The 22,747-nt window shown below is 44.1% G+C and overlaps 1 protein-coding gene across 1 annotated transcript in view; it reads right to left on the bottom strand.

The window, feature by feature from the left end:
- TES (testin LIM domain protein) overlaps positions 1-22,747 on the bottom strand; it is a 175,816-nt gene that overhangs the window by 59,721 nt on the left and 93,348 nt on the right. The window contains exons 3-4 of the mRNA XM_086919370.1: positions 8,420-8,672; positions 6,082-6,417 (exon numbers count right to left, since the gene is read on the bottom strand). Coding sequence (XP_086775496.1) covers positions 6,082-6,417; positions 8,420-8,672 — 589 coding nt within the window. The remainder of the gene's footprint in view (positions 1-6,081; positions 6,418-8,419; positions 8,673-22,747) is intronic.

The raw sequence follows: 22,747 nt of genomic DNA, 5'->3' as shown, positions 1-22,747 counted from the left end.
ACCACTGGATTCAAGCTAGCCTGGCTGATGAAGGGGGGTGCCCTGAAATCGGTCCCAGGATGCTTGTTTCCGGTCCAGGGAGGACCTGGCTTGGCAGTTCGGGCTGGACTGTTCCCATAAGGAACAGGGTCAAGACTGATTTGCATATGTCTGTGTCCAAACTGGGGTGGTGTGGTGAGCAAGAGAATGATGGAATAAACCCAGATCCTTGTGACTGGGGGTGAATGTTTGCATTGTCCAGCATTCCGTCCATCAATTGTTTCTTTTGCATATGTCGGCCTAAGTGGGAAGGGTATGCCCAGACGGGGAACCCGTGCTCACTACACTAGTGGATTCAGGCTAGCCTGGTTCATGAAGGATCATGCCCTGAAACCAGTCCGAGGATGCTGGTTTCCGGTCCAGGAAGGACCTGGCTTGGCAGTTTGGGCTGGACTTTTCCCATAAGGAACAGGGCAAGACTGAATTGCATATGGCTATGTCCAAACTGGGGTGGTGTGGTGAGCAAAAGAATGATGGATTAAACCCAGAACCTTGTGACTGGGGTTGAATGTTTGCATAGTCCAGCTTTCCATCCATCAATTGTTTCTTTGGCACTAAACAGTTACACAACACAGGCTTCTGCGCCTCATGTATTCTGTTTAGAGTTGTAATTCAGAGGTTATTTCAGGAGCTGCAGCTGGGCCTCATTGAAAGGAAACACGGTGGACACAGACACCTTCCAACATGTCTACTATGGGGGAGTGTTTTTATTCCTCTTTGACTGTCGGAGTGTCCGCTTCACTTTCCCATCCTTAACCCCTTCCTCTCTTTTTCCCCCCCACTGTCCTAGGCCTGTCACTCTCTCCTTTTCACGCTATTTTATCTTGAGTTAGTAGCAGCGGCGGGGTCAGTTCATTCCACTATTCTCAATTAAATGCTTTAGCTGAAGTGTCATTCAGCACGTCTCCTGTACTGTAAACCCAAGGGCAGGCAGACAGTCAGTGTACCTACTGCCTGAGAGAAATGCAAATGGGGCTATTGGTTAATCTGCAAATGTAAAGGGTAAAATCTGCAAATGTAAAGGATGCTTGGGAGTCCGTACTTGTCAGACCCCCCAGGATATTGCGGCATAGATTTGCAAATTTTGCGGCACAAAAATGGAAATTTAGCGGCATTATTGCAGCACTTTATTTTACTCGTAATCATTCCTTTACAGCCTTAAATCAATGTAAACCGATTTAACAGGGAATTCTACTGTGAAACTGGCATGTTTAAAGAGTCTGCGGCTCTACAGAAGCACAGCTCAAGCATCTGCACCTCGTCAGAGGGGGCCCCATTTCTCCCTGGGGTGTTCAAGGACGCATGTGCTAGGACCCATGTATGCACCCCTTCAGGGGCCCCACTGCCTCCTGGACCCGTCCATTTTAAAAACAGTAATTTCTATCACCCTTTTTAACATTGAAAATATATTGATAATACAAATATGACCCATACAGGAAGTCCTGCTTCGCTGCTAGAGTGCTTTACTAGAAAGTAATGCAGTGAATTAAGTGTGGCAATTTAAGTGACACTTTCTGAGTGAACAAAGGCAAGGAAATCCATTAAAAAAACGATCCTCTTATCTGAAATCCAATGGTGTAAAAAGGCATTAAAATATCCCCAGCAGTTCTGAAGCGCTGCTGCAGGGTGCATAGCTGCCAAGGTTTAAGTGACTTTCAACGATTATGAGTGACAGTTTCTCCAGAACAAAATCTAGCAATGAAGTCTAGGGAAACAAATAAATATCAGAAATACCCCCATTTGAGCAATTAGAAACTCTAAGAATATCTTGAAACTGCAGCTAAGTCCCAGAAATGGGAGGACACTAGCCTAGTGCCTTTGTAACCTGATTCACGTACTTTGCAGCAGGCATAATAATCCTCTGCCCTATTTTATCATGACAAAACGCTGATCTTGCAACTGCGGGAGCATTATTCAGTAGTTAACTTGACATTTTTATTGTTGCATGAAAACTCCTGGACACAAAAGGAATTCAGTGCCGTGCTGCATAAGTTCCACAAGCAAACAAAAGGATCTCTGTGAGAAAAACAATAACTCACAGTTATCCTCATAAAATATGGTTTTGCGGCTATGCGTGCTACATGTGATCACAATTACTACAGACCATAAAAGACCCACGGAGGCCAGGTCCGGAGTTTTCCTTTCTTGATGGTGCACCTACATTTTTAAGTTCCTCCTCAGGCTCCGCAATCCATCCTCTCCCTGTCCCATTATTTCATTACCTTCCGATCCTCAATGTTTTACCCCAAAGATTTGCACTCATGCCTGAGTAACTATCCTTGTGAGGAAACTGCTCCAAAAAAACTTGAGTCTCCGCTACCCACTAAGAGTGTGTTTTCTTCAACAAATAACAGTTTCTCCTGTGCGCTCAATGGTTAATTTACAAATGGATAATTTAGTGTTTCTCTGTATGGTTCTAACCACCTCTTCCCCCCCCTAACTGAAGACTATCCCGGCTGGGTATTTGGTGCCTCAAAGCATTTTCACTTATACTATTTGACTTTTGCTTTGAGCTGTTTGCCAGGAGGGTGGTGCCTGTATGCATTTTATCATTTAATAATTAATTAAAATATTTGTACTATATAGCACTGAGCTTGTAGTCTGTTGACCAGTCTAGAGAAGTTAGTTACACCGAAGCAGGACTGCGTTGTTAGCAGATTTGATGTGTGGTTGATAGTATCAAAATAAAAATTGCATTTGTTTAAAAAGATTCAGGAAAGGAGCACACTTTACATGTAATGGGTCTGTATGGTTGCTAACCTCGACAGCACCCAAAAAATGAATTGGTTCCCGATGTAGGATGCTGTTATTGACTGACTGTGTGAAGGTTGTTAGTCTGCTTTGTAAATTGAGTGGAAAGGACATGAATTAGAAACATTGGGCATGTTTATTTGCCTGTTTTTGTGTGGTCTTTGGGGAACAACTGTAGCTAGTTTTATTATCATTGTGTTGTTTGCGCATTAGGAGCTATTAATTTACTTTGCCCTCACTGTACAGCCTTGCTATCAGCTCAGCTAATAATTGGGCAATTAACATCGCTTAACACCTTCTATGCAGGATATTAACCACGGTTAACATTCTGAGCAGCGGGCATTACAACAAATAGTGGTTGAAAGCTCCATTGCTCATGTCACTTTCTCTGAGCAGGTGATGTGACGGAATTTGACTCCCTGTTGATGACGGATCACTGACCACTCTCTGACCCACAGACATGGACAGAAGCCCAAATTGACAAAACACTTCTTTCAGGTCAATCAGCCGTCTCCTAATCCTGCTTTCTGACAAGGCAAGCATTTGCTGAGCCACCACAATAAAAGCAGTGTTACACGAAGAATAAAATCAACAAAAGGCAGTACGGCATGGAGCGTGCTCACCAGGCACTCGTCACCGACTCTGCCCACCTGCACTTGTACATTTATTAAGCAACCTTCCCCTAGACATTCGTGCCAAGAAATGCCCGGGCAGCAGGAAACTGATAACACCCTGCCGCAGCCTGAGACGACCGACACTCTCTCTGAGACTCTGGCGTCATGATAAGAGTAAATGTCTTGTTCAAGTGGGACTGACCGGAGCGAGGCGCCAGTAGCTCCATTTGCACATCAAAGCCGCATAGGCTAAAGGATTTGATCTTGGTCAGGAGGAAGCAGGTATTCGATGGCTGGACGGCGGCACGTGATGACGTGTGCGCGAACAGCCAATAAAAGGGCATAGTTTGTTTTGATGACACTTTTTTATAATTATTGCGACAATAATTGTTAATATAGCGGCCATTGCGTTAGTCAGCTGATTTTGTGATTTTTCCGTAAATCGCGAAATTGCAAAAAGCTGGAGGGTCTGACTTGTACTTGTACTGGGTTTAATTGATCAAAGGTTTTTGATGTCAAACACATTCTTGTGGAGTGGTAGTGCAAAGAGTTAAAAAGTGATCTGTGCAGTGTGTTTTTAATTGACATTAAAATATATATTTTGGAAGCACCATTTTATCTTAACCTTTTAGGCATTTTGTAGCAGCCTATCTTATACTGTGAGTACTTCAAGTTTAATATAGTGACTTACATATTTACACTTTTTGCCACAGACTGTGACCTTGTAGCACTAAAAATAAACAGTCGCTATTCACCACTGCACCAACTAAGATGTATTTCTGTGGCTTCCTGGTTGCACAGAGATCTCTGCAGTGTATTAACTAACAGACTTTCATAGTATACTACAGTGCCTTTGCCACAATCATAAAAAAAAATAATAATAATAAGTAGCTTTCAGAATATTTTGTTTTTTTTAGCCACACCTTTTGTACAACTGATATTCTGAACTCAATTATTTAAAAGTGCTTTCATACGCAATGAAGAAGAAAATTGAGTTTTGGTGAAATAAAATATTTGTAGGAGATCACAGAATTTATGTGGGGTAGCCGTGCATCAATATTTTCCGTTTTCGCTTTGTACAAATCGGCCACTAAATTAGTATCTATGTTTCTTCCATTATATTATGACTTTGTTTTCAACCTCTTTGTGCAGTTTTTATATATCGTAAACTCGACCCGAAGTCAGTTAGGGTTTTCATGAGCACCAGTTACATTACACAAAGTCACATTTATTTTTTATAGGCACATGTGAAATTAACTGATTTGCCCAGAAATGCAGGCAATTCACGTGAGAATTAAATTTGGTTCCCCAGTTCCGAAATAGGCAGCTCTGGCCGTAACATCACATCCTGGGTGCAGGGAGGGTGGCAGGCTGAGCCAGTATTAGAACTCTGGGTCCGATTCACAGAGGGCCGCCACTCTCATGGCGTAGGCCACACAGTTGTGGAGGAGTCTCAACACTTGGGGCAGAATCTCCGCAATTAGAATTCTGACTTCAGATATTACACCCGAGTGCGGAAACTCCCCCATGACTGCAGGGCCTCTGCCACGAGTGCAGAGGCCCTTTGTGAATCAGGTCCAATATTTCTTGTCCCTTTCTCGCAGAAAAATTGCTGAAAATTGCATTAAAAAAAAAACACCCATTTTCAAAACTTTACTCTGGGTAGAACACCCCCAGCCCTCCCCTCAAACAATGGCCCTGCTCGTGCTACAGTTCATTCACTGGTTTTATGCCTCACCACTTACAAATTCCACCAGCCGCCACTGCAAATCAAGCAAAACTATTACAATGGATAACAAAGAAAATCAACTAGTTTGTTCACTAAGATATGTATTCCTGTATGTACGTATACGTAGGTGGCATACCTATCGAGATCCTAAAAGCACTTTACACGATAAGGACTTGACAGTGGCTTGGGGCAAAAGGAAAGGAAGTGGGTGAGAGACCCCAGTGTCAAGCGGATGGTTTCAAGTGGAGAGGGAAACGACGCAAAGGGGAGGTTTGCTGGCAAGGATGCATAGGGTGAGGGGAGAGCCAGAGTTACGTGTGGTAGAGCAGTGCGAGAGGAGCGGAAACGCTTCAGGGTTGGTCAATGACAGGGATGGAAGAAACCACAACAAAGTAATCACATTAGACAAATCAAATCAGGCTAAATAGATTACACGTTTTAAACCAGTGAAATATAGCTGTACGTCCAGGGTGTCCAACCCTTTTTTGCTCTGGCGCATTCGAAGTCGCTCACTATCAAGTATAACTCAATGTTCCCATCAGTGCTTCTGCAGGGCAATTAACTATTTTTTCAAAGCCTGGAATTTGATTTGGAATCTAGTGGTCACTGTAACACCAGATATTGAGCACATTCGCATCCTGTTTAAACTCCATTTATGTTTCGTCTTCGCGCGCCACAAGTGCATTGCTTTGCTTTTTTTGGGTTGTGTTTTTGGGGGGTTTTTCTACTGCAAGTCAATTTACGTTTTGTTTTGGTCATTTTTGCATGCATGTTTCAGACGCATACCCTTACATTTGGAACCCTTCTTGCTTTCACACCCAGAACACCTCGCAATAAAACTTTCTGTCGTGGGGTGTGTGTGCATTAAGTTAGTAAAACAACAATACAGATGCAGTTGACTTGAATGTACAGATGCCCTTCCTTGAGCGGGGATCGATGGACACTTACATATTGGGCCCCCTTGGGTGGCGCGGCCTTGTCCGGCGCCCCTCCGACGGTCCCGGCGGCGCTGCGGTCCCCGTCGCCGGGCCTGGCCTTCGCCGCCGCCTGGGCCTCCACCTCGGTGGGGAGCTTGACATCCCCCACGCCCAGCACGTCGTCCTTGTACTTCTTCACAAACTGCTCCATCTGCTTCACCTCGCCGGGGGAGAGCTCGTGGCATTTCGAGGGGTCCTGGTCGTGGGCTGGCAGCTGCTTCGCCAACTGCTTCTTCCTGTACTGCGCGCCCTCGGAGCCGGCCACCGGCTGCTTCTCCTTCGGAATCATCTCCATATAGCGCCTCGCCTACAGAAAGAGGATGAGCAGCGGTCAGAGAGCGCGCGTGCCATGTCACTTACAACACCTCAAGCACACGCTAATGTTTACAGTGCGGACCAGAAGAGCCGCTCCCATCAGCAGCAAACACATCCATGTTAGCATTCATGGAGACAAGTTCAACCAATCAAAATGCGTTTTACAGGCTTTACTAACTCACTTTTAATCAACTGCAAGGTGGAAAGTGCTCACAAGACAGCGCCGTGAAATTAATTACATTAGTACAGTATAGTGCTTTCCGATCCTTCCAACGCCCAAACCGTGTAATAAGCTAGCAGAGTGCAACAAAGTGTGTTCTAGTACAAAAGAGGAAACAGCCCCTGAAGCTCGAGAGGTCTATGAGTTGAGCGTGTTTCTATTAACGGAAATACATAAATGTCATTCCCACGTCCCAAACACAGAAAGAGTAATCCAAGTGACCTAACCCCACCGCCACACTAAAAACACGGCTGTTCAGGGCTCGGATTAGTAACACACGCGCCGCTGAGGTGCAACTGACACAGCGGGCCATACACAGCCTTTAATCTTTCGACAAAACTGCACTGAAAGAAGAGATTTCTATTTAAATCATGAGCTCTGGTTCATCCGGCACAAGTACAAACTGCAGTGCGGTTTTCATTCTTCCCTCTTAACATAGTCAACGGGTTGTTACCATATACAGTAACAGAAGCTTGGGAATATCTGACGGCTTCCTGCAGCTGACAAGACAAGACAAATGACAACGTCTGGTGCAAGGGCCTGGGCGAGGCTGCTAAGTACACTCCACATTGTATCCTTGCTGCTTGCTACACAACGCTGCTGTGCGACGCACAGCACTGGTAATTGATACAAATCGGTTAATAACCAGCCTCGCAGCGAACATGGACGCTACAGTTCTAGCCTCACCCAAGGGTTTAAGTGGGCAGGGTCTCTCCTGGCCTCAGCGCCATAAGTAATTAAAAACTGACATTGAAACAGGTCCCTATCTTCATGTCCTTAACTTTACTGACAAGTAACACTGATCGAGTTTTGAACATTGATTGTAAAAACCGTTATGCTAATTCATACCAGCTATGTAGTTCCTGTTATATTTCACATGATTTACATCAAAATAACAGTCGGGTGGCACACTATAGAGATCACCGAAATTTAGTGTGCATGTTGAAGCCACATCCTTAATTGCATAGGCCATGCACCTATGAAGACCCTCTCCCCGCCACACACACACACACACTTTTTGCATTCCACTTAAAGCTCTGGCCCCGCCTAATACTTCTGGTACAACTCCGTTATCCTGGGCTATCAGTTCATCTCCTTACGGTTACATTTGCTCAGTAGACCTGCCCAAAAACTGTGAGTGCTTAGAAACAGGACACATCTCAGTATTGAGAAGGATGCAGAGTTTAAGCCAGCATTCAAAGGGGTAATCAGAGCATGGGGAAACATTCAAAGCCCAAACCTAGTGTTGTACAACGAGACAGACAATATCAAATAACAAATAAACAATGCTTCCATTTAGTTCTATGCCACGACTCATCTTGGCCATAAAGCATGTAAACACAAAAAGACGTGTTTAAATTGAAAGCTATATCGTGGGATATAAAAAGAAATCATCACACAAACATTGGCAATAAAATTATCAGGAGGTTAATAGGTAAGAAAGAGAATAGTTAGGTTTAATAAAGAAAATAGCATAAAAGTAGAATAAATATGTTAAAAGAAAGGTGTAATAGGCAACCCCCCCATACATGTAAAAAGAGGGATGCGCTGGGAGCAGATGGCGAGTCCTACTTGCCATAAGCCATTAATTAAAAAAATAAGATAGGAACCTATTAATGAAAAATTAACTCTCAACTTAGGATCTAAATATCAACTGATCCAAGATGCTTTTTTAAAGTATTTAATAAACATGATACAAATCACTTGGAACCAGTAGGCATAAACGTCCATTCTACACCACCATCAAGAGTATTCTACAGAATGCAATTCCTACCAATGCCTGATTCTGGACCGGCGGAGCCCATTCGTAGGTGACCGTTTTTATGGAGACGTCTTTCTTTGCAGCCACAGGGTTGGTCAGGATCATCACATTTCGCTTGTACGTGGGGATTCCATCAGTTTTCAGTTTTCCGATCAGGGCGGTATATTTTGTATCTTCAAAAAGCTTTCCCACTTTGCGGTCATCTTCGTTGCTGGACACAACATCATGCTCTTCTTGGCCACACTTGCAATTTCTGCAGACTTTCCTAGATATTAGACATGGGGTTTCAGCAAAATAAACACAAAGAAAAATTGAGCCAATTCTGACAAAATGTATATAAAAAGATTAACTGATCTATGGCACGAGAATGCATACATAACTATAAGACAATGAGTAATAGTAGAAAACTTAGATGTGTGTATTTTGTTATTGAAAAATGCAAAACATTGATCGAAACATAATAAATTGTACACAATTCTAGTATTATTTAACCCCTTCCGTGCGGGGCGTATTTTCCGCCTGTGCTGACTCCGCCTTGCGCGGACGGAGTCATGACGGAACGGTTCCGTCATCAGCACAGCTCAGCCGATGCTTATGACGGAACCGTTCTGTCATCAGCATGGAAGGGGTTAAAGAGGTTCTGTTGCATGGACAAGGCTCATTGGTTTGAGTTGGCTTGTCTTCCACTTGGATCTACCATTTGCCTGAACGTAAGCTACTGGGCCCAATGTGATAAGGTAACCTCATTTACAGTCTTCTCGGAATTGGGTAACTCATTGTAAAGAGCAGCGGGGCACAGGTCTTAGATTTACATTATGCAAAACAAATACTATGCAACAGAACACGAATTTATACCAAGTCAGTGAATAACACGTTATTTACTACAGTGTTCTAATAAACACAATTTAACTCTTATTATTACAGTGCAATGGTCAAATGTCTCATTTTAATAACCGCTTGACTGACAAGAAATAACAATGCTCATTGTTCCATCTTTGGAACTGGTCCTCTGCATTCACCTACAAAAATGTGGAGAGGAGTTCCCTGGCACAAAGCAGTTTCTCTTGTCATCCGCATTCCGATTTAGTTGGATCCTGGCTTATTAAATGGCAAAGAGCAGTGTATTTATTCACATATTGTTAGAAATCTAGTGCCATGGTAGGCAAAAACAGTTTCAAGTTAATAATCTACACGTACACGTGGTAGCTGTAGCATAAAAGCGACAGGCTTTGTTTAGGAGAAATGTGCTTAAATAATTTAAGCAGTACTAAAACAATATTTAAAACAAAAGTACAAACAGTACAATTTCCAAACCTATTTAGTAAAAGAAAGATAAACCAGATGAATAAAGCACGACCAAAATGTCAACAACTGGATTAGGGGATCAGAAGATTTTTTGAAGAAAAAGGGGCAAGAAATAGTGGTTGGTGTTCAAGTCAATAACAACCTATATGCACTTCTAAAAGTGGCCACCAGAGGACACCATTGTAACAAAAATTAAAAAGTTACAACTTAACTCTGCTGCCCCACATAGGCTAAGAGGGCAGGGCCAGCTACCTTACAGTCTGGTACATTCACATTCTCAGTTGAGTTTATCCATCTTTTACAGATTATGGGCCAATGTAGAAAGCCTATTTGCGCTGAAATTTGCAGAATTTCAGCATCTGCGATCACAATTAGGGCAGTGTGCTATGTAGCACACAAAAACCCACATGCAAAATAAGGAATCACAAAATTTGCGATTCCTTATTTTGCGATTGCATTTAAGGAATCGCAAATTGCGATTCCTTAAATGCAATGTAGGATGCACCCAAGTTGTGCGAATTTTGGCTTAAGGAATCGCAAAATACCACTAACTTCAAGTTGGTGGTATTTTGTGATTTCTTTGTAAAATGCACTTTTTGGCATTTTTCAATGAGCCATGTGGGTTACATACATGCCCTGAGGACATGTATGTGGGCCACATGTGCACACATGTTAATTTCAGGGGTGCAAAAGGGTGTCCTATTGACACCCTTACAACCCAGAAATTGCATTCTCAATTTGCGATTCTCTAATTGAGAATAACAAATTGAGAATGTCTTCCTATTCATTCCTATGGGCCTTCTAGCCCAAAGGAATGAATGAAAAGGTATTCCTTATTTGCGAATCTCAATTAGCGATTCGCAAAACAAGGAATAAGTGGGATTCGAAAAAAAAATTGCTAATCCTACCTACATTTCGTTTTGCGATTCTCCAATTGCGATTCCCTAAAAATAACAATTTGGGAATCGCAAAACAAAAAGTACCTACATATGCCCCTAACCGCCTGATTCATGAAGCAAAATTGCGCCCGCAATCGCTGCGAAAATGCAATTGCGGGCGCAATATCCGTAATCGGCATTCAACATGAAAATAGCGAATTCGCAATTATATTCGCAGAATCCCGGTAGGAGAGCATTAGCGAATCGGAAAATGCGACAATCCACGGATTCTGCAAAATAAATTGCGAATTCGCTATACAATCGCAATTGACATTCATGAAAAATCGCAAATAGCGAAAAAACCCAAAATCGCTGTTTGCGCGGCGCAAATTAAGGACAACTCAAAGCAGGTGGTAACCATAAAAGCCTTTAAAAATTTTCTTTTAAAAAACCGGTGCCCATCAGTAACAGGTTCAGGCCTGACCAATCACACATAAGGACAATCAGCAGCAGCATTAGGAGTTCCACAATGCCAGGAACGTACATGGTGGTCAGGCGTCGAAGGCTACAGCGAGCAGCACGGCGGAGACGCAGGATCCAGGACAGGATTTTCCGCCAGCGGGTCACCTTGCTGGGCCAAACCAGAGAGCAGATATATGCAAAATACAGGCTGAATGGGGAAATGATAATGCAGCTAATACAGGACCTTGACCCCCTGATGCAGCACCCAACAAGGCGTACCAATGTGGTGCCTACACATGTGCAGGTATTGTGTAGCCTGCACCTCCTGGCCTCCGGGAGCTTCCAGGGGATAGTAGCGGCTGCTGGGGGGATATCCCAGCCCACCATGTCAAGCTGCCTCCAGACTTTTGTTGACGCTATGCTCACCCAGCTACACCGTCACATCAAATTTCCCACCAGCCAACAGGATTTGGACTTGACAGTCCAAAGCATTTTCCACATGTACTCGGATGCAGACTGTACCCACATCGCCATCTGCCCACCAGCTGCCACGGAGTATATGTTCCGCAATCACAAGTGCTACCACTCCCTCAATATACAGATGGTCTACAATGCTAAGACATACATCACTGACATTGTGGCCCAGTACCCAGGGAGTACCCAGGACTCCTTCATATTCCGGCACAGCGGCCTCCACACACGACTGGACAGGGGAGACTTTGGGGAAGGACACCTACTTGGTAAGTACACTCTGTCGACAATGTCACATTGCTATTATGTAGCAGCGCAGCACAGGCAATCACCCTCTGCTCCTCTCATTCAGGTGACAGTGGCTACGCCCTCCGTGAATACCTCCTCACCCCATACCTCAACCCTGCTGCACCCCAGCAACGGCGCTACAATCTTAAACACATACAGACAAGGAATTGCATAGAAAGGACATTTGGGCTGCTCAAGAGCAGGTTCCGCATACTGCACAAGACAGGTGGGGCCATGTATTACAGTCCTGCAGTGTGCTGCCGCATCGTGGCTGTCTGCGCAATACTACATAACATTGCAACCAAGCGCCGGATACCTGTTGACATCTCTGGCAGTGAATCTGAAGGGGACGACCGGCCACCTGCACATGCACGCTGGGAGAACCAAGCTGAAGGCCACAGACGTCGCAACCACATTACAGTGAACAGTTTCTAGTGCACCCTCTTCCCTCACCTCACAAATCACAAATGCATGCAAAATGTAATGACACAACGCTAATGTGTGCTGCAAAATTAAATATTATGGTTTCATTCACAATAATGGTACCACTTTAACTTTCTTCATTGCTAACAGTATTACTGCATACTGCTGTGTGTAAGGACAGGGCAGGCTTATACTCAGCCTGTGCCTGTAATAGTCAGCAAGTCAATTGCGCCTCCTGCGCGTACCACCCAAGCGCCTCTGAGGCTCACCCTCTTCCGGGGCACGTGTACCTGCCGTGGGCCTGGTTCTGCGCCTGAGTGGCCCTACTTGTGAGGCAGAGTGGCTGTTCATGCTCGATGTCCCCTCACTGACATCATCACCCCCAACAGTGGCAGGTTGGGCAGGAGGGTGTAGTGCTGTCACCGCCGTGGTCAGGTGCTCCAGGACCCTGGTCACATCCTCACAGCACTGGATGAGTTGGTGCTGCTGTGCAAGGGACCGCCGCGACAACTATGATGTTGCATTGCCTACAACATAATTGGACCTGGTGTAGGCCGCCAGCCGGGTCAATAGCCGACGGTGGCGCCGGCGTGCTGCGTTGCGCTGAGTTGTCATCGCTGCAGTGTTGGCCTCCATGGCTGCAGTCATGCGGGCCATTCCCTCCCCCACACCTGCCCTGGCCGCCGTCATGCGGTCCATGCGGTCCCCCACACCTGCCATGGCCGCCGTCATGCGGTCCATGCAGTCCCCCACTCCGGCCACATTGCGCCCAATGTTGTACAGCTGTAGCTGTATGGCACCTTGCTGCCGTGCCTGCCGCTGATGAATACGCAGCATGCGGCTTTCGGCGCTCATTTGCGCCAGCCGCTGTCCATTGCCCCTCCTGCTGATTGCTGCATTGGTCTGCTGGCGAGACCTGCCACGCCTGCTCTGCTGGCCTGACACAGTGGCTGGCCGCTGTGTTGCCGCTGTCGCGGGCACTGATGTAGTAGCACCAGCTGCTGGTGGTGTCACAGCAGGCGTTGCTGGTGCGGCAGGGACTGGAGGCACACTAGTTGTGGGCCTGGCTGCGGCTGAAGTTGGTGCGGCTGAGGCTGGGGGCACACTAGTTGTGGGCCTGGCTGCGGCTGTAGTTGGTGCGGCTGAGGCAGGGGGCACACTAGTTGTGGGCCTGGCTGCGGCTGTAGTTGGTGAGGCTGAGGCTGGGGGCACACTAGTGGTGGGCCTGGCTGCGGCTGTAGTTGGTGCGCCAGACGCAGGAGGCACACTTCTGGTGGACCTGGCTGCTGGTGTAGTTGGTGCGGCAGGGGCTGGAGCCTGTGTTTGTGGCGGCACCTCCTCCTCATCCTGGGCCTCCACATCTATTAGCAGCCTTTCGCTGTCGCTGCCGCTGCTGTCAGCGCCACCTGTGAGGGTAAGTGGACGATCATTAGTTGCATGTATCTGTCAGACGTGCAGTTGCTACATGCATGCTGGGTGACATTCCCTGACTGGCTATGGCTTTGTGTACTTTGGGATCTGTCTGGCTGCATTGTGGTACTACTACATTGTGGCCACACTACATGTCCCACAATGCTTCAGGGCATTACCTGATGTGCAACAATGGCATGACTATGGAACATTATGGGAGCCTATATGGTCATGGACATTCATAGGGGACAGGGTCGCACTTGCACGCCACTTACCTTGGGTGTCTTGGGTGGGGCGGGATGAGTCCAGATGCGTAAATCCAATGCACGCCTCCCTCTCAAGCGTGTCTTCCACCTGGTCCTCCAAGGCTGTGTTTGGGGGGACTGTAAGTCCTCCCCCTCCAGTGCCCGATGCCTCTCCAAGGCGCTCAGCCACCTTCTCTTTGGCACGACCTCGGAGGTCGTACCATCTTTTTTTAAGTTCGTCCAGTGACCTATCGGCCACACCCACGGAGTTCACCGCGGACGCTATTCCCTGCCAGATCCTCCTTTTTTCCTGCTCCGGCACCCTCCTGGAGTCCTTGCCAAACAGTTTGGAGTGGTTGGCCACCACCCCTTCTATCTAAGCATGGGCGGAAAATCCGTTTCGCTCGCGGATTTTGCGGATTTTCGGTAAATTCGCAATCCGCGAGATTCGCGAATCTCCCGCAAAATCCGCAAATCCGCGAGCAGCGGATTTTGCTCGCACTGCTCGCACTGTTCGCGTGAGTTCGCGGCTTGCCAGTACAACTTCGCGCCCCGCGAATAAGTGCAAAATTGCAGAAATACGATCTTAGCAAAACTGAAACTACTTACCAGGTTCAAAAGTTCAGGCTCATCATTAGTAGCCATTTCCTGTAGTGCTTCCTGAGGGGCCCCTCCAGAGTTCAGTTGCCAGTTGCAACTATTATGTGACCCTGCTCTGAACCTCAGAATAGTTACACATATGCCACAAAGGTCCTGAATTACAGCTAAGGGAGACAAGCAGGAGCCAGGCTGGCAGTTCAAATCCATTAATCAGCCCCTAATTCATTATTGTCAGTTGGGGCAGGGCAGGTGTTGTAACTAATTTTGCAACAATGAAAGCACTTAGCAAGTGCAAAAGATCACTAATCAGGAAGCACTAAGGAAGCAGGTGCCAGCTAAAAAAATATTCTGTGACACATTAATCAGCCCCAAATTAATTCAGGTCACTTGAGGCAGGGAAGGTGTGCTTGCGTTGCCACAATAATGTACACTGACTGTTTCATCACAGCACCCTCTGGTTGTCCAGAGGGTGGCATGGGTGGGCCAGAGGGTGGCATGAGTAGTCAGAGAGTGGCAGTGGTGACAGAGAGTGGCAGTGATGAAGAAGAGTGTCCCAAACAGGCTGGACACGTAGAAACAACAAGTTCGCGAAACTTGCGACCCGACAGGTAAGTTCGCAATTTGCGACATTGTACAAAACCCTCGCGAACTGGCAGAAACCCGCGCAAACACACAAAAAAAAATCCGCAAATTCGCGAGAATTCGCGGATTTTGCGGATTGCGAGTTCGCAAATCCGCAAAATTCGCGAACGCGAGATTCGCAAAATTCGCCCATGCTTACTTCTATCAAATGCTCCAGCTCCTGTTCTGAAAATTTCAGCTTCCTCTTCCGCCCTGTGGTGTTGCTGGGGCCAGGAACAGCTTCCTCAGACATGGCAGCACTGTTGTTGCAGAGTAGGAATCAAAAATAGAATTGCAGGAGCTCTCCCTGTTGCTGACTCGAGGTCTGCCTCACTGTGGTGAATGGGGGTGGGAACTGCCTGCTTCCTGGTTGTGATGTCATCACTGTGCTCGAAATGCGTCTTCCCGTTTTCCCGATTTTGCGATCTCGCAATTAGCGATATCGCTATTTGCGATATCGCAATCCCGACACGGATGTAGCCGGAAATAGCGATTTTTCTGCGATTATCGTTAATCGCAAACGGAATTTGCGGCCGCGTGCGAATCGCATTTTATTATTGCTAAACATCATGAATTCGGATTTGTGATTTCTCAATAGCGAATCGCAATTTTTCGCTATTTGAGAATCGCAAATCCCGTTTTTCATGAATCAGGCTGTAAGTCTTTTTACTGCAAGCAATTGCAGAAAACCTTACTCTTGGGAGATTCCAAGATTGCAGGACAGGAGGGCTCCTCCCTGGAGCTTCCCCACCCCCCACTGAGGCTAGATTATGGAAATGAGAACATTTCTTTCCCTCTCAGCAGACCCACTCAGTCAATATCTATAGCCAGGTCACTTTTGCGAGTCTGTGAAGCCAGACTATCTACGGGACGGGCATTCATGGAAGGTGATCTTGCACCAGAGCCTTGCCTAGAGTTAACAGGCCACCAGCGGAGTCCTTGGCTGTTCAATTCCTCCTCCTCCTCCCCTTTTATTCCTATGTATCAACAGGTGCCCTGTAATTACTTCCGCATGGCATTCCTGCCAAACATTTGTCAGCAGGACATCTGCTTCCAAAGATCCTCTGCTCTTCCCGTGAAGCAACTTCGCACCTTTTCAGCAGAGCGCTGGAATGTAATTACGGGATGGGAGGGGGGGGGGGGGGTAGTCTAGTGGCTTCAGGAAGACCCTAACACATTTTGGTACAAACATTATTCAGCCATATTTACCATATAATATGCTGCAGTACATCAATATGACATTACGTCTGCTACATAGAATTGTTAACTGTGCAGTTTTAAATGCCCGTGACAGAAGATCTACAGTTGTGAAAACAGACAAGGCACGGTCTGTGACCATTTGTGCATGGCTGTGTTTCGTGCTTTGCACCTCAAATCAGAACTGTTGGCTTTCCCAATGCTTGTTTCCAAATGCAGAAGCTTATTGTCAAGCAAAGCCTGTTCAGTGAAATAGACAGATCAAGGCTTACTTAAGTTGTGTCATCGAACCGGAAGTGCATGAGTTTAAGTTATTAAAAAGAATGTAGGTGACCTGGGAAAGCTCGTGGGTGACAGAACGCTATTAAATGTAGGGCGTAGGTAAAACAGACAGTAGCAATCTACGGGAGGTTTAGGATACATTCAACAGAACGTAACAGTCGTGCAGACATGGAAGGCGCAATGTAATGATGAGAGCAGAACATGGCAGTGCAATGTCAAATACGCATACAATCATTCTCAGTGCAATATGCCAATTCCGTCAAGATCTGCTGGCTTACAGATGCAGGCATATCAGGACACTGCTGCAGAACATTGTGCAAACATATTGCAGTGAATGTTTTAGCAAAGATGTCAGGGCATGTCACTGGCAGGGGCAAGCAGAATACAAGCCAATGCACATATTTCTTCTCATTAAGTTTCCAAACGGTATATTAGTTAGCCAGACAATAGACACAGCTCTTCTAGTCACTTGCCTTCATTACTAGCTACCCACAAACTTCCAGTGCTTCATGGAGAGTAAGGACTGCGTATGCTCCTAACGTGAAAGTAAACACAGGTGAAGTTCTCCTCGACAATTTGTAAAGCATGTTTTTATATATTGTATTAAGGTGAATTAAGATGAGATACATATTGCCTTCCTTAATCTGCGGAGAGATGGTTAAAAATACTCGACTAAATATGCGCCATTTAAAAATATGATGTGGTGCCTTTTTTCGATTTGTACAATTTGATGCCATCTGTAAGGAGGCATACTCCCGTAACTAGGAGCCAGGTGTACTATTTACTGCTCACAAAATACAGGTCGCAATTTGCACCCAGTATTTTTACGATCATTAAATCATGCTTCGAACTAACTTATATTCAAATATGTCAGTTTGGAAAACTCCAGTTCGGAGTGGGTCGCTATTTGTCCTATCTCAATAATACACCCGTGGTCGATCACAAATTGCGACCCACTGTGATGTAGATCATCACAGGGATGATGGCCTGCTGGGGTCAGTAAATCTCCATGTCTGTGTTTGCCTTACACCAAAGAAAACCTTTTAAATACCACGTATTTTCCTTGAAGGACGCATGGCTGCAAATAAAGTAGAAAGGTGTTGAGTAAATATCAACAAGTAAATGTTGTTGGAACAAGTTTATTCGTACAAATGAAGCACTCCCTGCATACAGCTCCAATCTCTAAGAAGATAGCGGGTAACTCACCCTTATTACAGTTAGAGCAAACAGTACATGTACAACCAACTGAGGATGGTCTCGAGTGATGCACAATTGAACAATAATAACACTCGAGACAAAGTTGAATGAAAACAATAGCACGAGTCAGCGCGAGTCCATGTGGAGAATACACGAGGGAAGCCTCGCACCAAGCATGTACTCGCGCTGACTCGTGCAACACAACACAACACACCTTCCCCCCTTATGAAAAAAAAACAAAAAAAACACTGTGAATTACATTTTTCTGGTTATGAAAGCAACAAAATCAGACAACCACTTTGGTTTCTTAGTGACTCTTTTTGGTAAGGGAACACCATACTGGACAGTAACATCTTGATTGGTGGTACTGTTATCTGAACAAGGAGTTACAGTAGGAGCAGAATCCTGATTGGTATAACAACTACTTGAGCAGCAAGGTAAAACATCTGTAACACAGGAATCCTCATCCAAAAAAGAAAAATCAGGATGTTCAGGAACAGGTTCTTTACAGTAAACATCCTTGTCAGCCTTGAGGATAGCAATTCTACTCAGATTCCAAACCTTATTGTTGGATAATCTCACAGAGTTTTTCAAGACCTCTAAAACTTCAAAAGGACCCATAAATGAACTCTCACCTTTCTTGACCTTCCATGGTTTCTTGACCTTTACCATCATGCCAACTTCTACGTTGGGATCCTTTTTCGAACCACATTTCTCATCAAAGTATTTTTTGTTTGAGCAATGAGTGCGAATAAGGTTTTCCTTGACTATACTCAGATCCACATCAGAAGGAGTGGATTTCACCAACCAAGAGGGATTCACCTTAGTCCTAGGAATTCTCCCTCTCATGATCTCAAAAGGGGAATACCCAGTCATTGAATTCGTGATTGTCCTGTACATCCACACCTTCTTAAAAATCTCTACTTCCCATTTTTGTCATCATTACTAGTAATCTGTATGGCTCCTTTCAGAACCCTATTGAATCTCTCTATTACCCCATTTCCACTAGGATTATATAAGGAAGTAGTGGAGTGGGCAATCCCAAGCCTTGAAAAATAGTCATTAGCTTTCTTGGAGATAAATTGTACACCATTGTCAGATATAATCCTTACTGGTAAACCTTCTTCAATAAAAACTTTATCTAGGAAACACAGAACCGAATCGGTATCTATCTTTTGGACAATTTTGATAATTGGCCATTTGGAGAAAATATCAATGGCTGCTATAACATACTTGGATTCGCAGCCAATAGGGCCCATGATGTCTATGGCAATGGTTTCGCAAGGATTGTTTGGAATAGTATGTGCACCCATATTGGGTTTCAAAGTAACTAAAGACTTATCAGAGTTGGCACATACCACACAATTTCTGACCAATCGTTCAATAAACATGTCCATCCCTGGCCACCAAAATAAATGTTTAACTTGTTGCTTGGTTCTAACCATGCCACTATGACCTTCATGACCCTGCAGAACTATGATTTTCCTTACACCCACTGGTGGCACAATGCGTTCACCTCTTTTAATGATGTTCTCGCAACATGAAAGTTCTGACCTTACTTCCCAGAAGCTTTTCAATTCTGAACTCAAACACTTCTTTTCAGGCCAAGTACCAATTATATAACTGGCAACATTCTTTAAAATTTCATCATCCTCAAATTTCTCTTTCCACAAGGTTTGATCAATGGAAATGGGACCCTCATCATGAATCATGGCAATCTGGAAATTGTCCCATTCATTATGTAAATCCTCCTGAATAGGTAAAGGCATCCTAGATAAAAAATCAGCAGAAACGTTTTCTCTCCCCGGTAAATATTGTATATTATAAATAAAATCCTGCAAACGCATGGACATGCGTGCAATTCGGGCTGAAGCTCTTAACATGCCTTCTGTAGTGAGCAGCCGTACCAACGGTTTATGATCACTCCTAAGAGTACATTATTTACCCCAGACAAACACTCTGAAATGTTCCAAAGCCCAAATGCACGCTAAAGTCTCCCTTTCTATTGTGGAATACTTTTCCTCAGCAGGAGTAAGGGCCCTTGAAGCATGCGCAATAATAACTTCTTTTCCCTCCTTATTCTTTTGGGAAAACACAGCACCCAGTCCTTTTGCGCTAGCATCGGTAGTAATAATGTTTTCCAGAGAAGGATCAAAGCAAGATAGTGCACTTGCTGAGCAGATAGCATTCTTCACATCACAGAACTCTTTCTCTCATTCACTAGTCCATTCAAAAACAACTCTATTCTTAATTAACTGCCTGATATTATATGTTCTGCACGAGAAGTCAGGTACATACCTAGCGTAGAACTCAACTAACCCTAAAAAAGACCTCACATCGTCTTTAGATAAAGGATGAGGAGCCGATTTAATTGCTTCTAAAAGTGAAGGTTTAGGTTTGACACCCTCTGCACATAATTCATGGCCTAGGTAATTTACAGAATGGACACCAAATTTGCATTTCTCATGCTTAATGGTAAGGCCATGTACGTTAAGTGCATTCAAGACTTCTTCTAAAGCAATAATATGCTTGTCTTTGTCATCATTGAAAACCAAAATGTCATCCTGAAAACAGATGGCATTTTTACAATCTTTTAAAATATCTTGCATGACCCTCTGAAAAATTGCTGCTGCGGACGCCAGACCAAAAGGCATCCTGTTGAATCTGAAACACCCAAATGGTGTAATAAATGCCGTCAAGTCCTTACTCTTCTCATTTAACTCTATCTGGTGATACGCAGCAGACAGGTCGATTGTTGAAAAAATATTTGACCCCCCAACCACAGATAACATTTCGGAGATGCGAGGAAGAGGAAAGTGATCTACAACAATATTATTGTTAAGATGACGAAGGTCAATGCATAATCTCACCTTGCCATTAGCTCGTCTAGCAACCACTATGGGCGAAACCCATTCAGAGGACTCTATTCTATCTATTATACCTCCTTCTACCAAAGCATTTAATTCATTCTTAACCTCCTCTCTGACAGCAAAGGGAATATTTCGAGCTTTATGTATTTTGGGACAAGCATTATCCTTTAAACGAATTTCATGTTTAAAGTTGGTTAACCTTCCAATGCCTTTAGAAAAAACATTTGGAAATTTACTTAGCATCAATGAAGAAATGCCATTTTGCTCATCAATCAACATCACTGGATTAGGACTATTAGGATCCAGTACAATGTCAAGCTTACCAAAGTCAAACCAACTAAGGACTGAAGGACCCTTCTTTGAGACATACAATTTCGCAATACACTTTCTGTTTTTAAATCTGAAAACTAAAGTTCTGAATCCTAAAATATCTATCCTTCCACCAGAATATCCTTCAGGATTAATATCACTTTCTTCCAAATGACTGCCTAGTCTAGGTACAAATAATTTCTTCCAGACAGATTCACACACTATAGAATAGGGTGATCCAGAATCTGCATACATGTTGATCTTTACCCCTCCAATACCATGTCACACAATGGCTTCTTCTTAATGGAATGGTCATTTACATTTAAAACTGCAGAATCTTTTATGTTCAAAACAAATGAACAGTCATTGGAGTCATCTGTGAAATCATCCTCATCACTATTCTCATTTAATTCAATGCACTTGACCTTTTGGTTGACATTACCCCTTCTGCAAGCAGAAGTGAAATGTCCTTTTAACCCACAATTGGAACATTTCTGCTTCAAGCCAGGGCAAGTTTTATCATTTGCTAAATGTGATTTGCTGTTGCATCGAAAACATTTAAGATTACCCTTTGAAACTTCAGAATTAGCTTTGGAAGAAAATATTTGTTTCTTTTTGAGGGCATCCCTATTTTTACTATCATATTTTTGATTAATTTTGGCAACAACATTTTTACTGACGGAAGCATCCTTCCCTTTAACTTGTAATGCACTTCTACAGGAAAGTTCGGCTTTTCTAACAATGGACAATACAAAATCTAAGTTCTCATCACCATTAATCCAAAGTCTTTCCTGTATGGTCTCATTTTTAGAGTGCATGACTACTTGATCTCTTATAAGATCTTCTTGTAGATTTCCAAATTTACAATCTAGGGCTAATGTTTTCAGGGATGAGACAAAGTTATCTACAGTCTCCTCACTTAATTGTTTTCTTTGAAAAAACTTAAACCTAGAAATTCCTATGCATACTTTGGGAGAACAGTACTTATCAAAATCATATACAGCCTTATCAAATACATTCATGTCACCACTTGCTTGTGAAGTAGGAAGTTGATTGAAGGCTTTTAATCCTTCAGGTCCCAAACAGTGTAAGAAAATACCTTTTTTTTCTGGGGCTTTCATTTTGCCATTTGCATCTAAAGTCTCAATATAATTTAAGAAGTAAGCTTTCCATTCAATCCAAGGCATACAAGGAGAACTACCAGCTGACCAATAACTTTGTGGAGGCGAAAGGGTATAGCCTTGAGCACACATAGTAATAGAAATAAGCAAATAGATAGGTTACTTTACACTGAATATCATTAGCAAGTAGAATAAACACACACAAAAAAAATTAGTCTTAGTAAAGAGGGTAAAAAAAAAAACTTGAGTGTTGCAGAAGAAAAAAAAATAGTCAAACGAATCCTGGAAAATTAGAACATTTCCCTGTGTTCATTAATCACCTTCCGTTTCTCTGGTAATCACCATCCGTTTCTCTGCCTTTCAAGTTTTCACTACGTTATTTGAATAAATCTCCCCGTTTTTTCGGTCGAAGAAAAGAAACGAAGTCACCTTGTTAGTTTCACCCAAAACTAGGAATCCAATGAAAAGCGGCGTCTCAAACTTTCATGCGAAATGCAGCAATTGTTTCCGCTTTATCATCAGCCAATGCGTGTAGAGAAAGGATTCACTAGCGCGATCAAGAAATGAAGACGCGCATATCCACACGCAGATGAAATGAGATCAGCTCTTCGGATGAAAATTCAACTCTTCAGGGGGAGACTGTTCATCGCTTTCTATGTAG

Source organism: Lissotriton vulgaris, chromosome 1_1 (assembly GCF_964263255.1).
Source record: "Lissotriton vulgaris chromosome 1_1, aLisVul1.2, whole genome shotgun sequence".
Lineage (NCBI taxonomy): Eukaryota > Metazoa > Chordata > Amphibia > Caudata > Salamandridae > Lissotriton > Lissotriton vulgaris.
The sequence above is the reverse complement of the archived record's forward strand: the minus strand, read 5'-3'. Positions and strand labels throughout refer to the sequence as shown.